The 16,518-nt window shown below is 45.1% G+C and overlaps 1 protein-coding gene across 2 annotated transcripts in view; it reads right to left on the bottom strand.

Moving 5' to 3' along the window:
- Positions 1-334: 334 nt before the first annotated feature.
- The window catches only part of RPN2 (ribophorin II), a 56,270-nt gene continuing 40,086 nt past the window's right edge, over positions 335-16,518 (bottom strand). The window contains exons 10-18 of one of the 2 annotated variants that reach the window (XM_007193159.3): positions 16,268-16,359; positions 14,135-14,249; positions 11,635-11,829; positions 10,279-10,365; positions 8,254-8,349; positions 6,789-6,864; positions 5,097-5,226; positions 3,530-3,577; positions 335-653 (exon numbers count right to left, since the gene is read on the bottom strand). In XM_007193159.3, coding sequence (XP_007193221.2) covers positions 641-653; positions 3,530-3,577; positions 5,097-5,226; positions 6,789-6,864; positions 8,254-8,349; positions 10,279-10,365; positions 11,635-11,829; positions 14,135-14,249; positions 16,268-16,359 — 852 coding nt within the window. In that variant the 3' untranslated portion in view covers positions 335-640. The remainder of the gene's footprint in view (positions 654-3,529; positions 3,578-5,096; positions 5,227-6,788; positions 6,865-8,253; positions 8,350-10,278; positions 10,366-11,634; positions 11,830-14,134; positions 14,250-16,267; positions 16,360-16,518) is intronic. The other variant, XM_057528829.1, reaches the window with a different exon arrangement.

The following is a 16,518-nucleotide window of genomic DNA, read 5'->3' as shown; positions in this document are numbered from 1 at the left end:
GCAGAGGGGTCTTCAGATATCGACAGGACATAGTTGGTATCCAGTGCTGGAGATGAAGAAAGGATGCTGGCTTTTCCAGGTAATCCTCAGCTCTGCTAAGAAAGAGGTGACGGGGGCACGAGTCCAATCCCTGGTCGGGGAACTAAGCTCCCACATGCCACGCGGCGCGGCCAAAAAAAAAAAAAAAAAATAGAAAGAGGTGAGAAGGACCAACGTAAAACGTCCTGGAGAAACACCCCGGCCACTGTGTCAAGCACACTTCCCAACGAAGGCCTCATGTTACATGCCCCGGGGATCCAATCAGCCCCAAAGTACCGGAAGAAACTCTCAGGTCTTCATTCCTGTTATTCTCTTTATTCCATAACAGATTAATTACAGATTTCAACTTTTCAATGCAACATGTGGGTAAGTTGGAATATTCACAGCATCGTGCTAGGGCACCATGCCAAAGAAACAGAGTATCTGGGCTCACAGGTACCTGCTCTGTGTTGGGCAAACAGAAAAACAAGCAAAACGATTTTGACTTTTTTCTTTTTAAATAAAGGTTTTTTTTCATTCCTCTTCTCAAACTATGAATTATTCTTGACTCCTTTTCTTGATATTCACTTCAGCTTTCAGAATTTCCTTCCTTTTTCTGGAACTAATGTGCTGTTCTGAAAGAAAATGGAGACAAACACAAAATTATTGAAGATTTCAATTCAGTGTTGCAGCTCCTAACTGGTGACAACAGAGAGACCAAGGTACTAGGAGATCCCATTTATAAGGGAACAATCATTCATCTATTAATTCTATTTATGCCCCATCTCATTTCACAAAAGAATATAAGACAGATAGCTCGAACTAAAGCTGACATCTTAAATAAACAATGAAACACACCTGATGATACCTAAGTGTGGTATGTGAAAACACAAGATGAGGTAATTCCAGGCACACCTCTCACAGTACAAGGCCAAAAAGACACTGTACATTTCAACTAGATGAATAGAAGAATGCTCGTCTTCAGTTTCCCAGACTCCAGGTCTGCCAAACAACACATGCCCTCATGTAGCTTGGAAGATGACATTCTGACCTTTCGGTACAGAAATCTGCACCACATTCCTACCATGTGGTCATGTTCTTGTCAGTGATCAGACTCGATGTCTAAACTTAAGAAAGAATGATTCTCAAAAACTGGTCTCAGCTCACAGAAAAAGTTTAAGAGGGGATAAAAACACTAACTCTCTTTATTCCTTCTTTCTCCACAGCTGCCCCCCGCTAGACTCCAGTAAGTGACGGGGAAACACAAGAAGGGAAATGACAATCTGGACAGACACTGTGCAACCAGAGGGTGACAGCACCAAGTAAGTGATTCAGACGGTTCTGGTGAGCAGAAGCAAGGTGCTCACACACATGCCGTCCTCAGCAGGCAGCTGTCCCCAGTGGTGAGAGCTGATGTGATGACAAGGCGGTCTTGCAGAATGGCAGGCTCCAAACCAATTAATCAACAATTCCAAGCGGCACGCATGCACAGGCATGGAACTCATCCTGAGGATCAAAGTGAGTGCCCCTAATTCTCTGCCAGCATTCAGAGGTTCCCAGGTGTGTGTTCCAGGAATTCCGTGGCGGTCCAGTAGTTAGGACTCCGAGCTTCCACTGCAGGGGACACGGGTTCGATCCCTGGTCGGGGAACTAAGATCCCACAAGCCACGTGGTGTGGCCAAAAAAGAAAGAGTGTGTGTTCCGAAATGTTCATGCAGAGAGGACAGCGTTAATTATGAAATAAGAACAGCAGAAAGGGTAGTGACCCACAAGCCTCCATCTTAGCTAAGAAATTAGCCCTCTGTTACGCCTGATCAAATCGATACCTGTTCTTAGATCAAAAACACTTGGGTACTAGGGACTTTCCTCTAAAAGACAAGGTCCCAACCTCAGGAAGCCCCAAATGTCCAAATGATCAAGTGACTTTCCTCTTTCTCAAGCAGTATGGTTTGGGGGTAGCAGGGTGGGGGCAGACTATCTAAAAATCAAGAAAAACAAAACCAATCCAGTTAGTTTTAAAGAATTAAAGAGCTCAATACTTAGCAGAAAGGACTAGTTCTGAAAGCAAATCTCAGCGAGAGCAACTATAATTCAGGACAAAACCAAATAGATAAGGCTAAGGCATGGCAGGTGGGGAGAAGGGACAGACCACAAAGAGACACGGGAGCTCGTTGGAGTGTGGAAATAAGTTTGTACCTTGGCTGAGGTAGTGTTTACAAGACTGTCTACTACGTCTTTCAAGATTCACAGAATTGTACACTAACAAGGGTGAATTTTACTGTATATGAATTAATCCTGAAAAAACAAAACCAAAACAAATGTAGTCGCTTTCTGTGTTGAGAACTAGATGTTCCAGCTTACGTTCACACATCAGTGAAAAAGGCTCTACATTCTATGCTTTTGTTGATTACTCCTATTTTCAGAGGAGTGAAAATTAGATGGCTTTGTTGCTTTGGCAGGGAAAGCCATTTCCATGGCAAAGGACGAGAGGGAACATGACTTGAAAACTCAAATACCTCCCTCCTCTTTGTTGGTCTAGTACAGGGGTCAACAAACTGTGCCCCACGGGCCAGATGCAGCCCACCACCTGTTTTTGTAAACAAAGTTTCGTTGGAACATGGCCATGCGGGTTTGTTTACGTGGGCTATGGCTGCTCTCACATTATAGTGGCAGAGTTGAGTAGTTGTAACAGAGACCATATGGCCAGCAAAGTCTAAAGCACTATCATCTGGCTCTTTCTAGAAAACTTTTGCCAATCCTTGGTCGAAAGGAGCTGATCAGTGAAGCATCAGACACTCTCTTCTCCTTCCCTCCCTTCACCTTCCTCCACTCCCATCCTCATCCTAGGACTGACACAATGGAGAACGGGTGATATTTCACTTGACATTTTAGTCACACAGGGAGCTGCCCTGAACCATATATATCCTGAGCTCTAGGAACCTGGGTTTTGATGATGCTGGCTTTGATCTGTGGCCATCAGTCTTCATAATTTAGTGTCTCACCAAACCACACTGTTTGGCCCAATCAGAGGTTAATATTACAAAAAGGCCTAGAACAGTGACAAGGTGTGCCAGGATTTGCCATGGGACCATCATTTAATGAATTTAGATGTCCTGAATGGGGGGGGGGGATGTGTGTCCCCTTTTAAGAAGTCCAAGGTTGAATCTGTCTATCCTCAACTCTGTTCTCCTATGAACACAGAGAGGGGCTGTGTCTATAAAGTACCCCGTGGGACACAAGGGAGGATGGAGCCTTACAGTCAAAGTCAGGTCAGAGCTGCTCTGCTGCAAAGTTACCATCAGCTAGGCTAACTCAGGGGGCTTTGGCTTTTGCCCTGGTCCAGTTACAGCTTGGTCCAGCAAGTGGGGAAATGGCCTCAGAACTCAGCTTCGGCTTAGGGAGGGATGGGGAGGAACAAGTGTGCTGAAAATCAGATAAATAACTGACATGCATGAGGTGGGCAAGATGGAAAGGGGCCCTGCTCCTGGGATGAGTCGCCCTTCATCTTTACCGTAGTGTCCTATATTTTGCCAATCTACTGCTCTGCTCTGCAGCGATCCTGCCAAAGGAAAGAGGGTTTGAGAGTCAAGAAAGGACAGTAAGAAGAGAAATAAGCTGAGGAAAGAAATGGCAAACACCCGACCAGAGCTTCTGTTAGAGTCACCGTTTTCCCCAGGGGCAGAGCTTGCTCTAGGACTCAGGAAGACGGCAACAGAGTGGGCTGTGACTTTCTATATAGGATGGAGGGTGGGATGAGAACCATGGTCTTCCTCCCCAGAAAGTGTACACAATGTTAGCCTTCCAGACTAGGAACTCCCGCTGAGCAGGATCTAAATCAAATGGTTCCCACTCCCATCTCTCCTTAATCTTGTTCGTCTTGTGTGGGCAACTTCCAGAAAAGAGTGAACTCAGCAGAGGACAGCCTTTTGGCTCCCTGGGGCCTGGACGGGCTGCTCTGAGGGAACAGGGCTCTGCTCAGAGAAAACAGCTGAGTCCTGGCTCTTTCTCAGACGCAGTGCAGAGCCGCCAAGTTCAGGCTGCTGGAGGGGCAGAGAAGTGAGCCAGTGGCCACTGCTGGTGCTAAGGGAAGCTCTAGCGGAATCTGGACGACCACAGGCGGGGCAGGGAGCACGCTGGGGCCGGTATCCACGGGGAGGCCCTCGGAGAGCTCCATGGAGGCTCAGGCAGGGAGGAGACGTGGGGCTCTCCCGCCCACAACAGTCTCTGAGCAAGCCTCTCTCTGATGTGACCAACTTAACTGGCAGCCACACTGGGGGGCTAACACTATCGTGTCACATTCTTCCAGCAAAAGTCCTGGAGACGAGAAAGTAGGGCACGTCTGAAACGGTGAACTTCCAAAGGTGAAAGCAATTCTGACCTTTTCTTATTGACCTTTACGTGGCTGAAATCACCCAAGTTCTAATAAAGTCAAATCAATGAGAAACACCTACGTGACATTTAAATTTGCTTCTAATCCAGGTTCGAAAGTCAAGCTGCCAGCGAGCTGCCATTGCGGGGGGACCTGACCATTTGTGTGAACCTAAGTTTGTCTGGTTCTTGGGGACATGATGCGGGCCACTGAGCAGTGCTCCCTGCTGGGGGCCTCTGTAAAGCCCGACGTGGTTTCTGGGGGGAAGAGCATGGACCTCGTACTTAGGAGGAAGAGCTCCGGGAGGCTGCTGTGGTTGCAGAAGGGTCCTGCTCGGGGGCGCGGGAGGAGGGCAGAAAAGGGTTTTCTGCGGTAGCAGAGGAGAAAACTGTTACACAGCCAGCACACTAACAACAACCTTCTGCCACCTGTCCTAACCCATTTTAATCTTCATAAAGCAATTATTTTCTTCTCTTGTTTTAATGTGCCGGGGCATAAATTGTTGTGGTTTTAACATATTTAAAACTTATCACCAAGGCTCTTTTCTGATTTAAAAAGGCTTCTGTATTGGGCTGGATTAAGGTGTCACACTGGCCCCTAAGGACATGAATCATTTTGCCACATACCGTTGTTCAAAGAGCTGGGTGGACAGAGCTGACAACAATATTTCTAATCCCACTCTGGGTCCCTAGCCCGTCCCCAACATTACCTCTTGATTGCCTGCTGGGCCAGCATGCGATTGCCAGCCAAAAACGTCAAGCTGCCCAAGATGGCCAGGTACTTCAGGGTCTGGAACATGTTGAGTTGCGTCCAGTAGACATACATGAGCCCCAGCATAGCTACAAGGACAGGCGTCATGATAGCCAATTAAGTAAAACAATGACATTGCCCTGAGCAGAGGACAGTTAGAAGCCAGAAACTGCAGATCCTAAGAGGTCTGTATTTATAGACCAGCTTGTTTTATTCCTTTTATCTGATGCCAGAAAATAAACAGCTCAATATACTTGCTTCTCAGCCTTGGCTACCAAGAAATCCAGAGGTAAAAACCAGATCTCAGCAACTTGGTTCCACGTTCCAGCTTGCATCTTTGTTCTTTAACGCAGGTTTTGTTGTTGTTTGTTTTTTAAGTTATGTCATGTTATGTTTGGGATTCAGTTGATTTTTAAAATTCTGAATGAAATCCCAGAGGATTAAAGAAATGAATCATTTTTCTTTTCATTAAAAAAATTTTTAGGGCTAATTTGCCACTGTGACTAGGAAGGAAGCAAGGAGGACAGAGGAGGAAGGTTTAGTCAAAGGGGCTCAGGTCTGGGCACTGAGAACCCTGGGTTCTGGCCCAGGCTCTGCCCTTCGCAGCCACTTAATTTCTCTGAGCCTAAATTCTCTCACCCATCAAACAAGGATCATAATTCCTACCCTGGTCACCCCCATCAGGGTTGTGATGAGAATCAAATGAGGGAATGTACACAAAAAGCACTCTGGCCAAAAAAAGTCATGGCTCTAAATAAATTTATATTCAGGTTTTGTTCTCAGCCTGACCCGGGAGGGCTATCACTCAAATTCAGTTAACTGGGCTGGAGAGAAAGGTCATCCTGTCAATTCTGTCCAGAAGGATGACAGATGAACTACAGCAGGGGTTCTTAGCCCTTTCTGAGGTCATGGACCACTGTTAGAATTTTGATCAAAGTTACAGACTCTCTCTTTCCCCAGGAAAACAGAGATACACATTTGCCTAGAGTTTCAAGGGATTCGTCTGTGGACCCCTATAGAATCAGCACACTATGGACACGGAGAGGGTGACTCCTAAAAGAGTCAAAGAAATCAGAAAAGAATATTAAAGTCTCAGTGAAATGCAAGGGTCACCAATTCAATAGTATCAAACGTTTCTGAAATGCCTAACTGATTTGTGAATTTACTGTCTTGTAACATTTAGGTTCTAAGTTCTCAAGAGAACAATGCAGACAGCATGTCTGACTGTGGAAGGGACTGTTTTCTACTACTGTCCAGACACAGCCGCTAGCAAATGTGAAGATGGATACGTTGGGGGAAGATAACCTTTGGAAACTGCATTAATGCTGTTCACTCAGGAAGATGGCTCAATGTAAAGATACAATAAGTGAGTAATCTCTGGAAATGAACAGAGCTATTAAATAAGGGTAAAACGGCCTGCCAACGGCAGCCTAGTACAATGAAACCCAATATAATGACAGCTGTTCTAAGCTGATGGGCCAAACAGGTTTATCATCATATTAACTGTCGTAAAAGGCCAGGAGGAAGAGGGAAATGTTATGCTATTAAGTCATTATAGTTAATAGGTTGTGGGTCTACTTAACAGGGCTTTTGCGTAGGCAGGCAAAATGTCAAAGGAGGTTAAATGGAATTAGCAGCCTGGGGCGCTTACCAGCATGTCCCAGGTGAAAGATAATCGTACTAGGAGCAAAAGTGAAGTTGGAGACATTGGCACCAATCCGGATCCACTGAACGATGGGGAGAAATAAATTAAAAAGACATTAGAACTTGAAAGGGAGGCAACACATGCCATGCCAATGCTAATCCAATACACAGCCCTAAGGGCTTAAAAGTTCATGCATACCTGAAGAACAGGGTATTTTTCCAAGTGACGACCACCCTATTATAAGTCCTCAGGAAAAACTGTTCCCTTTTTTCTTCAGAAAGGCATTCCAACACCTGCTCTCAAATGCGCTTGGGTAATTCAAACCTGAACATCATTTTTAATGACAGCAAACTTTTCTATTTTAAAACAGGTGAAACCATGAGGCTGAAAGGTCAGAAACTGTATTTGTGATGAAGTAACTGGCACCGCTGCTAATTTCTCTAAGTACTGGTGAGATAAACCCACCGGCAGTTGGGAGGATGCACATGGTCTGGCTGTGGGTTCCATGCTTTTTGAAATTCTGATCACTCAAAGGAACAGGTGCCCATACCCTAGGTCTGGTTCCTCAAAGCTTGTGGCATGCCTTCCAGATTTAGATTGACCAATAATTCTTTTATTAAAATCAATGAATGAATTAGGAACACAAGCAACTTTCCAAAAGTAAGATCTAATGAGTTTTCCATACAGTTCTCAAAATTCTCTGAACTTTGAGGATGTGCATCTATGCTTATAATTTTTTAAAAAGAGACAAGGGGAAAAAAAGTTGGTTAAAAAAAGAATTCAAACAGTACATTAAAGTATAAAACGTAAAAATGACCTTCTTCTATACTCCCTAAAAGGCCCCCTCCATAGAGGTGACCAACACTAATAGATGATGCCTTTTTAAGGTTTTTAAACAAAGAGCATTGTACTAAACATACTATCCTACCCCTTGCCTTCTTCACTCAATAGGACATCTTGGCAACCTTGTCATATCGGTTAAGTACATAAATCTATCCATTCTTTTAATGAGTTGCATAGTATTCCATTGTATGGATGTACATAATTTATTTAACACTTGCTTTTATGAGGACTTTAGGTTGTTTATAGTTTTATGCTCCAAACAGTGCTGAAATACACAGCCCCTGTACACACTTTTTCTATAGCTATTAGCATCCGGTCTTGCTTTTTTCACACTTGACCTCATCTGAACGTTCCTACAGAGCATCCCCATCTATATACACTTTTACCATTTTTAATGGTTATTGGGTACTTTCTCAGGCCCCTTGATAATGGATCAGTTTTTCTCGTTGCTCCCCCATAATGGGGAATTTTAGTTATTCTAAAATTTTTTGACCATCGGTTTGGGTCACAGCTGCTGGACCCCTCTGGAGCTGTGCTGAGGCCAGAGCACAAAGCCTCCTTTGGAACAGCTACATCTGCTGAGTCTGGCGCCAGACACACGCTGCCCATGCTAATTACAGCTACTCACCAGAGCGAAGAGCAGGAGCAAGGGCGAGAGGATCAGGGCAGTGAACGTATTGGACACGACCGTGGGGGGCCTCTTCTCCGGCTCGCGGAACAGGTGCTGCCAAAAGAAGACAGGCCAGGAGTATTTCAAAATGTGCTCTTCCCAGCAGGGGCTGCCATGTATATGTACTAGGAACCAAACGCCAATGACAGTCAAGAAGAGGAAATGCCTCCCAGAGGCTGAAACCTCCTGGCTGTGAGTGGCCACTTGGCCTTTTGCCTCTTCTCAACACGGGCTTCTGCTTCCAGAGGTCTGCTTCCAAAGACAGGACACCAGTTCACTACTCCTGACCAACCCTCTTTTTCCCTCCAAGACATATTGCTATTTAGAGGTTGGAGAATGCAACCTATCAAGCAGCATTTGCCTAGTATCAAAGATGGTGCCCGGGTATTTGGATGGCTGGGGTGACACATCCAAGGCAGGACTCTGGATTTCATAATGCTTCTGGGTTCCTAGGGTAAGCATTATCATATTTTGCTAACCAACTTAAATTAGCTAACTGGTGTATAATAATTTAAAATTTTAAAATTTTCTTGCTTGCCAATGTCCAGCCAACCCAGCTCCATAACAAGGCAGCTCCTCCACCTGAGACTCCTGTTCCCAACATTTTAACCTCAGCTCCTCTTTGCTGCCACTGTCATGAAGGGACTTCTAACATTGCCTGTGGCAGTCACTGCTGCCTACTCCACCCTATAAATCAGTCAGCACCCTCTGTCATCATGCTTATACCTTCCACTATTTAACTGCATTTGACATTCTTAAACGATGCTATAACAACATTAGGAGGATTTTAAAAAAGAAATCCTACTACTCTAGCTTTTGGGCCCTTGTCCTTTTTCTTTTTTTTTTTTTTAAAGGCAGATGTTCTTTTTTTTTTTTTTTTTTTTAAGGATTTTCTTATTTATTTATTTATTTATTTATTTTTGGCTGTGTTGGGTCTTCGGTTCGTGCGAGGGCTTTCTCCAGTTGCGGCAAGCGGGGGCCACTCTTCATCGCGGTGCGGGGACCGCTCTTCATCGCGGTGCGCGGGCCTTTCTCTATCGCGGCCCCTCCCATCGCGGGGCACAGGCTCCAGACGCGCAGGCTCAGCAATTGTGGCTCACGGGCCCAGCTGCTCCGTGGCATGTGGGATCTTCCCAGACCAGGGCTCGAACCCGTGTCCCCTGCATTAGCAGGCAGATTCTCAACCACTGCGCCACCAGGGAAGCCCTTGTCCTTTTTCTAACAGTGAAATCAGAGTAAGTAGTCTGCTTGGAACACTTCAACATTAATTCAAATGGGGATTTCCCCGTGACTGCAGTATGATCATTTCTCACGATTGCAAAACAGTCCGATTGCAAAACAGTCCACCGAGTGGCTCTACCTCAGTTTCTTTAACCAGTGCTCAAACTGTTTAATAATTATTGTTTATTTTGTAAACTGCTTTAGAAACTTTTCAAAGCTTTTCTTTCCTTATCTGTGAACTATTTTGATCCTCACAACAGTCCTATGGGCTGGGCTGGGCAGGGATTGCTAATATTTGTATGCAAGGAAAGTGAGTTCCGGGAGAGAGGAAGGGCTTGCCTAGGGGAGGAAAGCCCTGTTCTCCAGTTGAGTTGTCCACCTGTGGGCTCCATCAGCCCTGGTCTATGCAGCAGCAGAGGGGAACAAAGCCAAACCCATCTGTGCTGTAGTATCAAGCAGTGATCTGAGGGCTAAACCTCCTGCATGTTTAGGAAAAACAGATTCGGGTTCTGATTTTGTCTCCAAATATCTGTTTTCTGGGAGCTGGTCAGTGGGCAGCTTGAGCCTGTTTTTTCAGCACTAGGATGGGGCTGATATTTGCCCTGCCTGATCCACAGGGTGGCAAAGACCAAACTATAAAATATCATATAAACAGGTTAAAAAAGGGACCAGAGCCAGTGTCCAGGGGTCTGCTGCCCTCTCTCACTGTGTCCATTTCACATTTCTCTTCAATGTTTAGTGAAGAACCCCTCTGGGATCTACCTGAATTTCCTGTTTGGGGGTGAAAAGTTTCTTGGACAGGACAGTCGACGGAGCATCTTCTTCAGGGAACCTGATGACCACATCAGCCTAAAAAAATAAATGCAGCCATTAAAGGCACAGGGGCAGAGAAGGAGGTGAAACTCATCAGCAGGACAGTATCTCCTAACTCACGTCCAGGACCATAACTGAAAAAAGTTCCAAGCAGTCCAATCCCTTCTGATCCATTAGCCGACAAACTGAGGCAGTAAAAATTTCAAGAACAAAATAAGTATTTGTTGAAAATGCTTTTTAGAGCAAGAGTTCCAATTTTCTACTGGTCTGGTGAGCCCCACAGAGCTACCTAATACAAAAATCCCAGCTGGTACTCAGGCTGTTACAGTTGCAATCAGAAACTGCTCCATGTCCCTGGGAAGTGTAATTTAGTCTCAGACCAAAAAAAAAAAAAAAAAAAAAAGAAATGAAAATGTGCTCTCATACAAAAAGCAGCCCAAAGTCCAAGAGAAGAAAAGGAGCTTTGAATACAACATAAGAAAATGCAGCTGCCCCTTTGTCTTGCAAAGGGAGCCAACCACCACTCAAGGCCTGCAATTTGGCCTCTGCTACCTTTCCAACCTCACCGCCTACTGCTCTTGACCAGATTCAGGTGCTCCAGCAAAATGGACCCAACTCATATCTCACTGAAAGCACCTCAAGCTTTTCTGGAGGCTGTTACCCCAGCAATCAATCTATAGTCCCCCAGATACTATTCTGATAAACCCCTGCAATTCTTCCCTAGTTCAAATGCCATGTCTTTCAAGCTTTCTCTCAACACACCAGTCAAAAGTGAGTTATGTAAGTGAAACACACTATGTAAACTATTAATACACCTTGCAGATGTTGGTTATTAGTTAATTAGCATTTTGCATATCCCACAATTCACTGTCCCACACCATCCTGAATTGGAATTGGATTTCAAATCTTAGGCCCCTCCCTGGCCCACGCTGTGAGGCCACGCCATATCTCAAAGGCCAAAGCTTTTATCTCATATCTATGTACCCCCCCCATAGTAATTTGCTGTATTATGAAAACCCTCTTCTAGTACTACTTTTATAGAAATTTGCTAGAACCCGTGAGGGCAAATCTATACATCATTCATTCCCTCAATCACTATATATTAAACCCCTAAGACGTGCCAGGCCATGTGCATGCCCCTACGACTACTAATGGGGACAGCACACAGCCCCTCACCTCACAGTGCGTGCGCCCTGGGTGGCAGGGCGGGCCAGGGTAGGGAGCCCATGCCCTGGAGAGGAGCTGTCTGGGGCTGACTGCAGCACAGCCGCTCTTGCCTGGGTCAAGATACATGGAGGCACATACCACATTCCACAGGATTGGGTTCTTCAAAGTAGCATCTCCGATGATCAAGTAGAGAGTGTAGGTACCGGATGCAGAGTCAAATTCGAGCTTTCTCTCAGAGGTATCCAGTTCAAACTTGTACACGTTCTTGCTGTCCGGCTCCGCAACAAATACCACCTCCTGGCCAGTCTTCTGGTTATGGAGTCGGACAAATGTCTGGATAGAACAGTAACGCAACCCTTCATCTGATAATTTCAAAACTCCCTCCGGGCCCAACATCAAATCAACAAGGCAGCAGGCTGTCAGCTCTTTCATCGCAGTGGGAGCTCTCGGATCTGCCAGGCCTGCCCGAGAAAGCAGGAGGAGTGGCCGTCCCACCCTGCTTACTAGCTCAGAGATCAGAGATAACTTTTTGCTAGTATAAGAAATTTAACTTAGGGGTCCAGCCAATTCTCAATGACTTGTAGGCCGAATGCCCAGTTTGTGGATGATTTAAGCCCTTTGCTGTTGCTGTAATTTCTTCTTTCTGCCAGCCTTTTGGCCACTTTGCTGCCCAATTAACTTCTTCACCAGAGGGTGAAAAGAAGGGAAATGAGGTGGAACTTTAAGAAGCTCATTTTCAATTTCCTAGTGCCTTCAGCTAAAGACTTAGGAGAGAAGGCTTGGGGATTGATAGCAAGGCAGAGTTCCAATGGAGCAGAGCAGCCCAGTGTCAGAGAGAGCATTGAAGACAAACAGATTTGGTTACACTACTTATTGGCTGAGCAGGTTACTTAACCTCCTTGAGCCTTGATTTCTGCATCTTGAAGATAGAAAGATTAACTTCTACATGTGGTATATCTGTGTGAAGAGTCACAATAACATAGGCAAAGCATTTAGCGTAGGACCCACTATATACTAGCTAGTCAACAAACATTTATCAATGATGGTATGAGTCTAATCACCTTATCCCCCCAATGGCCTAAGAAACTAAGGTTTCTGCAAATTAGAACTGCAGCAAAACTTAATATCCACTCAGCTTTTCTTTCAAGTGTTTCAAAATAAAGAATTCAACAAAGCAGGTAGATTGGTTCCATTTCACAGATCATAAGGCACGGAGTTTAAATGAGTTGCCATGGTCACAGAACTAGTGCTGGATCCACAGAAAAAACATAAATCTCATTTGTTACTCTACACCTAGGCAACAAAGAACAACCATCAAAGTGTTTAGGGAAAGAGGCCCAGAGCTGTGAAGCCTCCTGACTCCAGCAGTCTTGGCCAAGAATGGGATTTAGAAGCCTGGACGCCTGATCTCCCTCCTGTCACAGCCAAGCACAGGCAGCAGCCAGGCTCATCTACAAAGTGTCATCTCTACTTAGGAGGTCTGTAAGCCAGGGTTTCCAAAACTGAATCTTGGATGAGACGAGTATTCAGTTAAAGTTACACTTCCTCACTAACTCTTCCTGCCCTAACCTTAATCCCACCAATTTTGTCTTGTAATTACTTCTCTTCATATTCTGTCTTCCCTTCTGCTGTTTCATTGGCAAATGCCATTCTGAGAAGGAGCTGGGAAGTGCTAAGGGCCTGAAAAGTCAGTCGTGGCTAAGTGGCCTGACCGAGCTCTCTGGAGCTTGGGTGTGGAGGGAGGAGAAGCAGAGAAGGGCCAGGACGGCAGTGCTGGCGGCAGCCACTCGGGGCCTGGGCATAAGCACAGTAGCTGCAGCTACAAGAAACAGAAAGCAAAAAGGTTTCCAAGTTAAGTCCACTCACCTCCATGGTCTGTTCTGAAGCTGCCCCTCAGCATGGACACAAGTCTGCTAGCTCTTGCTAAAGTACTGCTACAAAGCACCTAAACCAAGGCCACTAGGTCCCACGTTCTTTCCTATCTTTCCACATTCAAAGTACTTCTCTGAATTTCCCTTTACAATACAACCGTGGATATGGCAGGGCTCAGAGCAGTTATTCTCAATCAAGTGGGATGACAGAGGCAGGAAAGGAGGTGTCTGAGAGGACAAGGGCCATATCAGACTCTCTGGGGAAAAGATATGGTTTGAAAATCTTTTAAATAATAATTATCATTATGTTATATATGGAAAACAAAAATGAAGCCTATTGCTTTCATAACACAAAGCAGGCACAAGTTAAAAAGTGCTAGTTTTCAGATTCCTACAAAATCTGCTTTGGCCAGAACAAAAGCATACTTTGGGCTCACTTCCTAGGTTTTCCTTTTTTCAAAATTATTTTAATATATGTTTTTTAGTCAGAAAGAAAAAAGCCTCAATTAAGTGTTAATCTGCCTTAAATATATCTTTTCTATGCCAGCTAATCTCTTTAAAAGAAGAGTGCATTCCAGGTTCAGGGTTACAACCAGTACAAGAGGGGCAGTGTCATGTGGGAGAACCCGATGGATTTTCAGGGTTCAGAGTGAAGATCTGAAAGCAGGAATTCGGAATTTTCTCGACTCAGTGTTATATACCACATCAACAACTATCATGTACATCAATGTTTCAGGCCAAGAGAACCGTCTGCGCTTTTTCCTGACCTGGTGAGGGGTGAGTTCAGCACCAGTGTTCACATCTACCAGCTGGAAGAATAAAGCAAAGTTCTGGTGGCTGTCTGCGATGAATGTGCCCTTGGCTTTGGCTGGGTAGGTCACCCTGAAAGAGACATTTATACGGTAAGTTTTCAGAGAGGAGGATCTGCAGATCTCTGAGACAAGAGGGAAGAATACAAACTTCACTTCATTGCCTAATCCTCCCTCTCCCAATTGTAACACTTTTCTGTTGTGGACAGAGTGGAGAATTGTCTGTGGCCTGAGGGCAAACTGGACTGATAAAGCCAGGACTGAGAAAAGCACAGAGAAAACTTTCATCAGCGTCTGGGGAAAATGCTATGTGCAGATGCTCCAGGCTTTCACTTCAAGGACCTAAGGATATCAACTCAACCAAGTCAGGCACCAGTGGGGCTCACGTGTCCCCATGCAAGCTCACAAGCGGACTGGAGGGCTGCGCTGGCAAAACCACAAGGAGAAAAAAAATCACAGGATCGTCGTTAGCAGCATATGTGAGCAGGGTCGGGAGACTAGGAGGTAGGAGACGCAAAGGACAGAAGGGTATTTACAGTTTTTTCTTTTTTTAATGCTGCATTTTTTTTCCTGGACACTGTTTCAATTTATTTTTCTGCCTGAAATTGAGCTTTAAAAAGTCATTCTCTCAAAAGGCAGGCTTGATGAGAAAACTGTTCTTTTCACAGCTATCTGCTGGGATTTTAGGTTAAGATGGCCAGGGGATAAAAAACAAGCCAAATGATTATAGAGCTCACAATGGGCCATGTTTCATGCTTAGGCTTTATATTTACTTATGAGTAATACCAACTCTTTATCTATGTAGAGTATTAAACTTTGCAAAGCACTCTTACAGACATTATTTCAGTGGATTCTCAACAGTGCTCTCATTTCCAATGTCACTATAAAAATATCCAAGCCAGAGGCAGAAAGCCTAGCCCTTCCACGTGACTTAAAAGGAATGAATGCTTGGCTTCTAGTCTCTGGCTAATATCCCATCTTCAAAACAGCCTCGAAGGTTCCCCTACTTTCTTTGGCATCTATAGCCACCCCAGTTGAATAAATTTGGGGTCTGAACTACACCCAGATGTCTAGATGCCCCCTCCCCCCGCACCCAGTGAGGATCTGGGAGAGGGCTGAGAAATGACTTCATACAATGTTCTGGCCCAACTCTGATCAATTACTAATGGTTACCTAGAAGTTTGTGTTAAAAAAGATTCTGAGGGACTTCCCTGGCAGTCCAGTGGTTAAGACTCTGTACTCCCAATGCAAGGGGCACGGGTTCGATCCCTGGTCGGGGAACTAAGATCCCACATGCCACATGCGCGGCCAAAAAAAAAAAAAAAAAGATTCTGAGTTCAGCAGGGACAAATGCTGTGACTGATCAGTGATGCCCTCCATGGACTTGAGAAAGGGACTCGCAGCCCTAGCGCTGGGTATCTGCCATCTCACTTCTAAGGACCTGTGAGACGCATACTCACTCACTCACTGTGAGTGTCACTCACTCGCAGTGGCTCACTGTGGGCCAAAGAGAGTTGCCATGAGGCCCCTAAAAGCAAGTTCAAGACTGTGAAGATAAAGAGATGACATCAGAAAATAAGTTAATACACTGCTTCCTCCATTAAGAAAGTCTTGTTTTAGGGAATTCCCCGGTGGTCCAGTGGTTAAGACTCTGCACTTTCATTGTCAAAGGTAAGGGTTAGATCCCTGGTTGGGGACCTAAGATCCCAAAAGCCATGCAGTGAGGCCAAAACAAAAAACCCAAGGAAAGTCTTGTTTTAAAAAGAATTGTCATCTGAACTAAACAACGTGCTTGGTAACACAGCTGACTGACGTAGACTTACATTCTGAGGTAAGCTCCTTACCTCGCTGTGGACTGTTAATAAACAGTTTGCTCAGGGACTGATCACTGATATAGACAACCCCCAAATTTGTCTGGATACCAAGCAGCACCCCTGATGCAGTGCCAGAGGAATGACAGCCTCTTAAATTTGGAGTACAAGCCGGGTCACTGCTGACACAGAAATGACGTCTGGAGGGGCTCGGTGCCTAGGCATGCTCCGCCCAGCTCAAGCCTGGATTCTCCCTGTGCCCAGGAGGCATCCCACCTACCGCGTGGTTTTGGGTGCAATGCTCTGATCCTTATCCACAGTGGAGAGATCGACATTTGTGATGCCAACTTCAGTGGAAATCTTGACTCTGAGCTAGGGTGAAACACAGAAGAAAATCGCCAAGTCAGCTGGTGAGTATACCAGGAATTAATATACATATCCAAATTTTTCTCTTACTTGTGAGTAAAGGCATGAAAAAAATCCTAGGACAGGAGTCTTCAATGATTTTAGTAAAACTGACCCATCCAGGTA

This window comes from Balaenoptera acutorostrata, chromosome 15 (assembly GCF_949987535.1).
Source record: "Balaenoptera acutorostrata chromosome 15, mBalAcu1.1, whole genome shotgun sequence".
Classification (NCBI taxonomy): domain Eukaryota; kingdom Metazoa; phylum Chordata; class Mammalia; order Artiodactyla; family Balaenopteridae; genus Balaenoptera; species Balaenoptera acutorostrata.
Note: the sequence above shows the minus strand (reverse complement) of the source record. Positions and strands in the feature narration are given on the sequence as shown.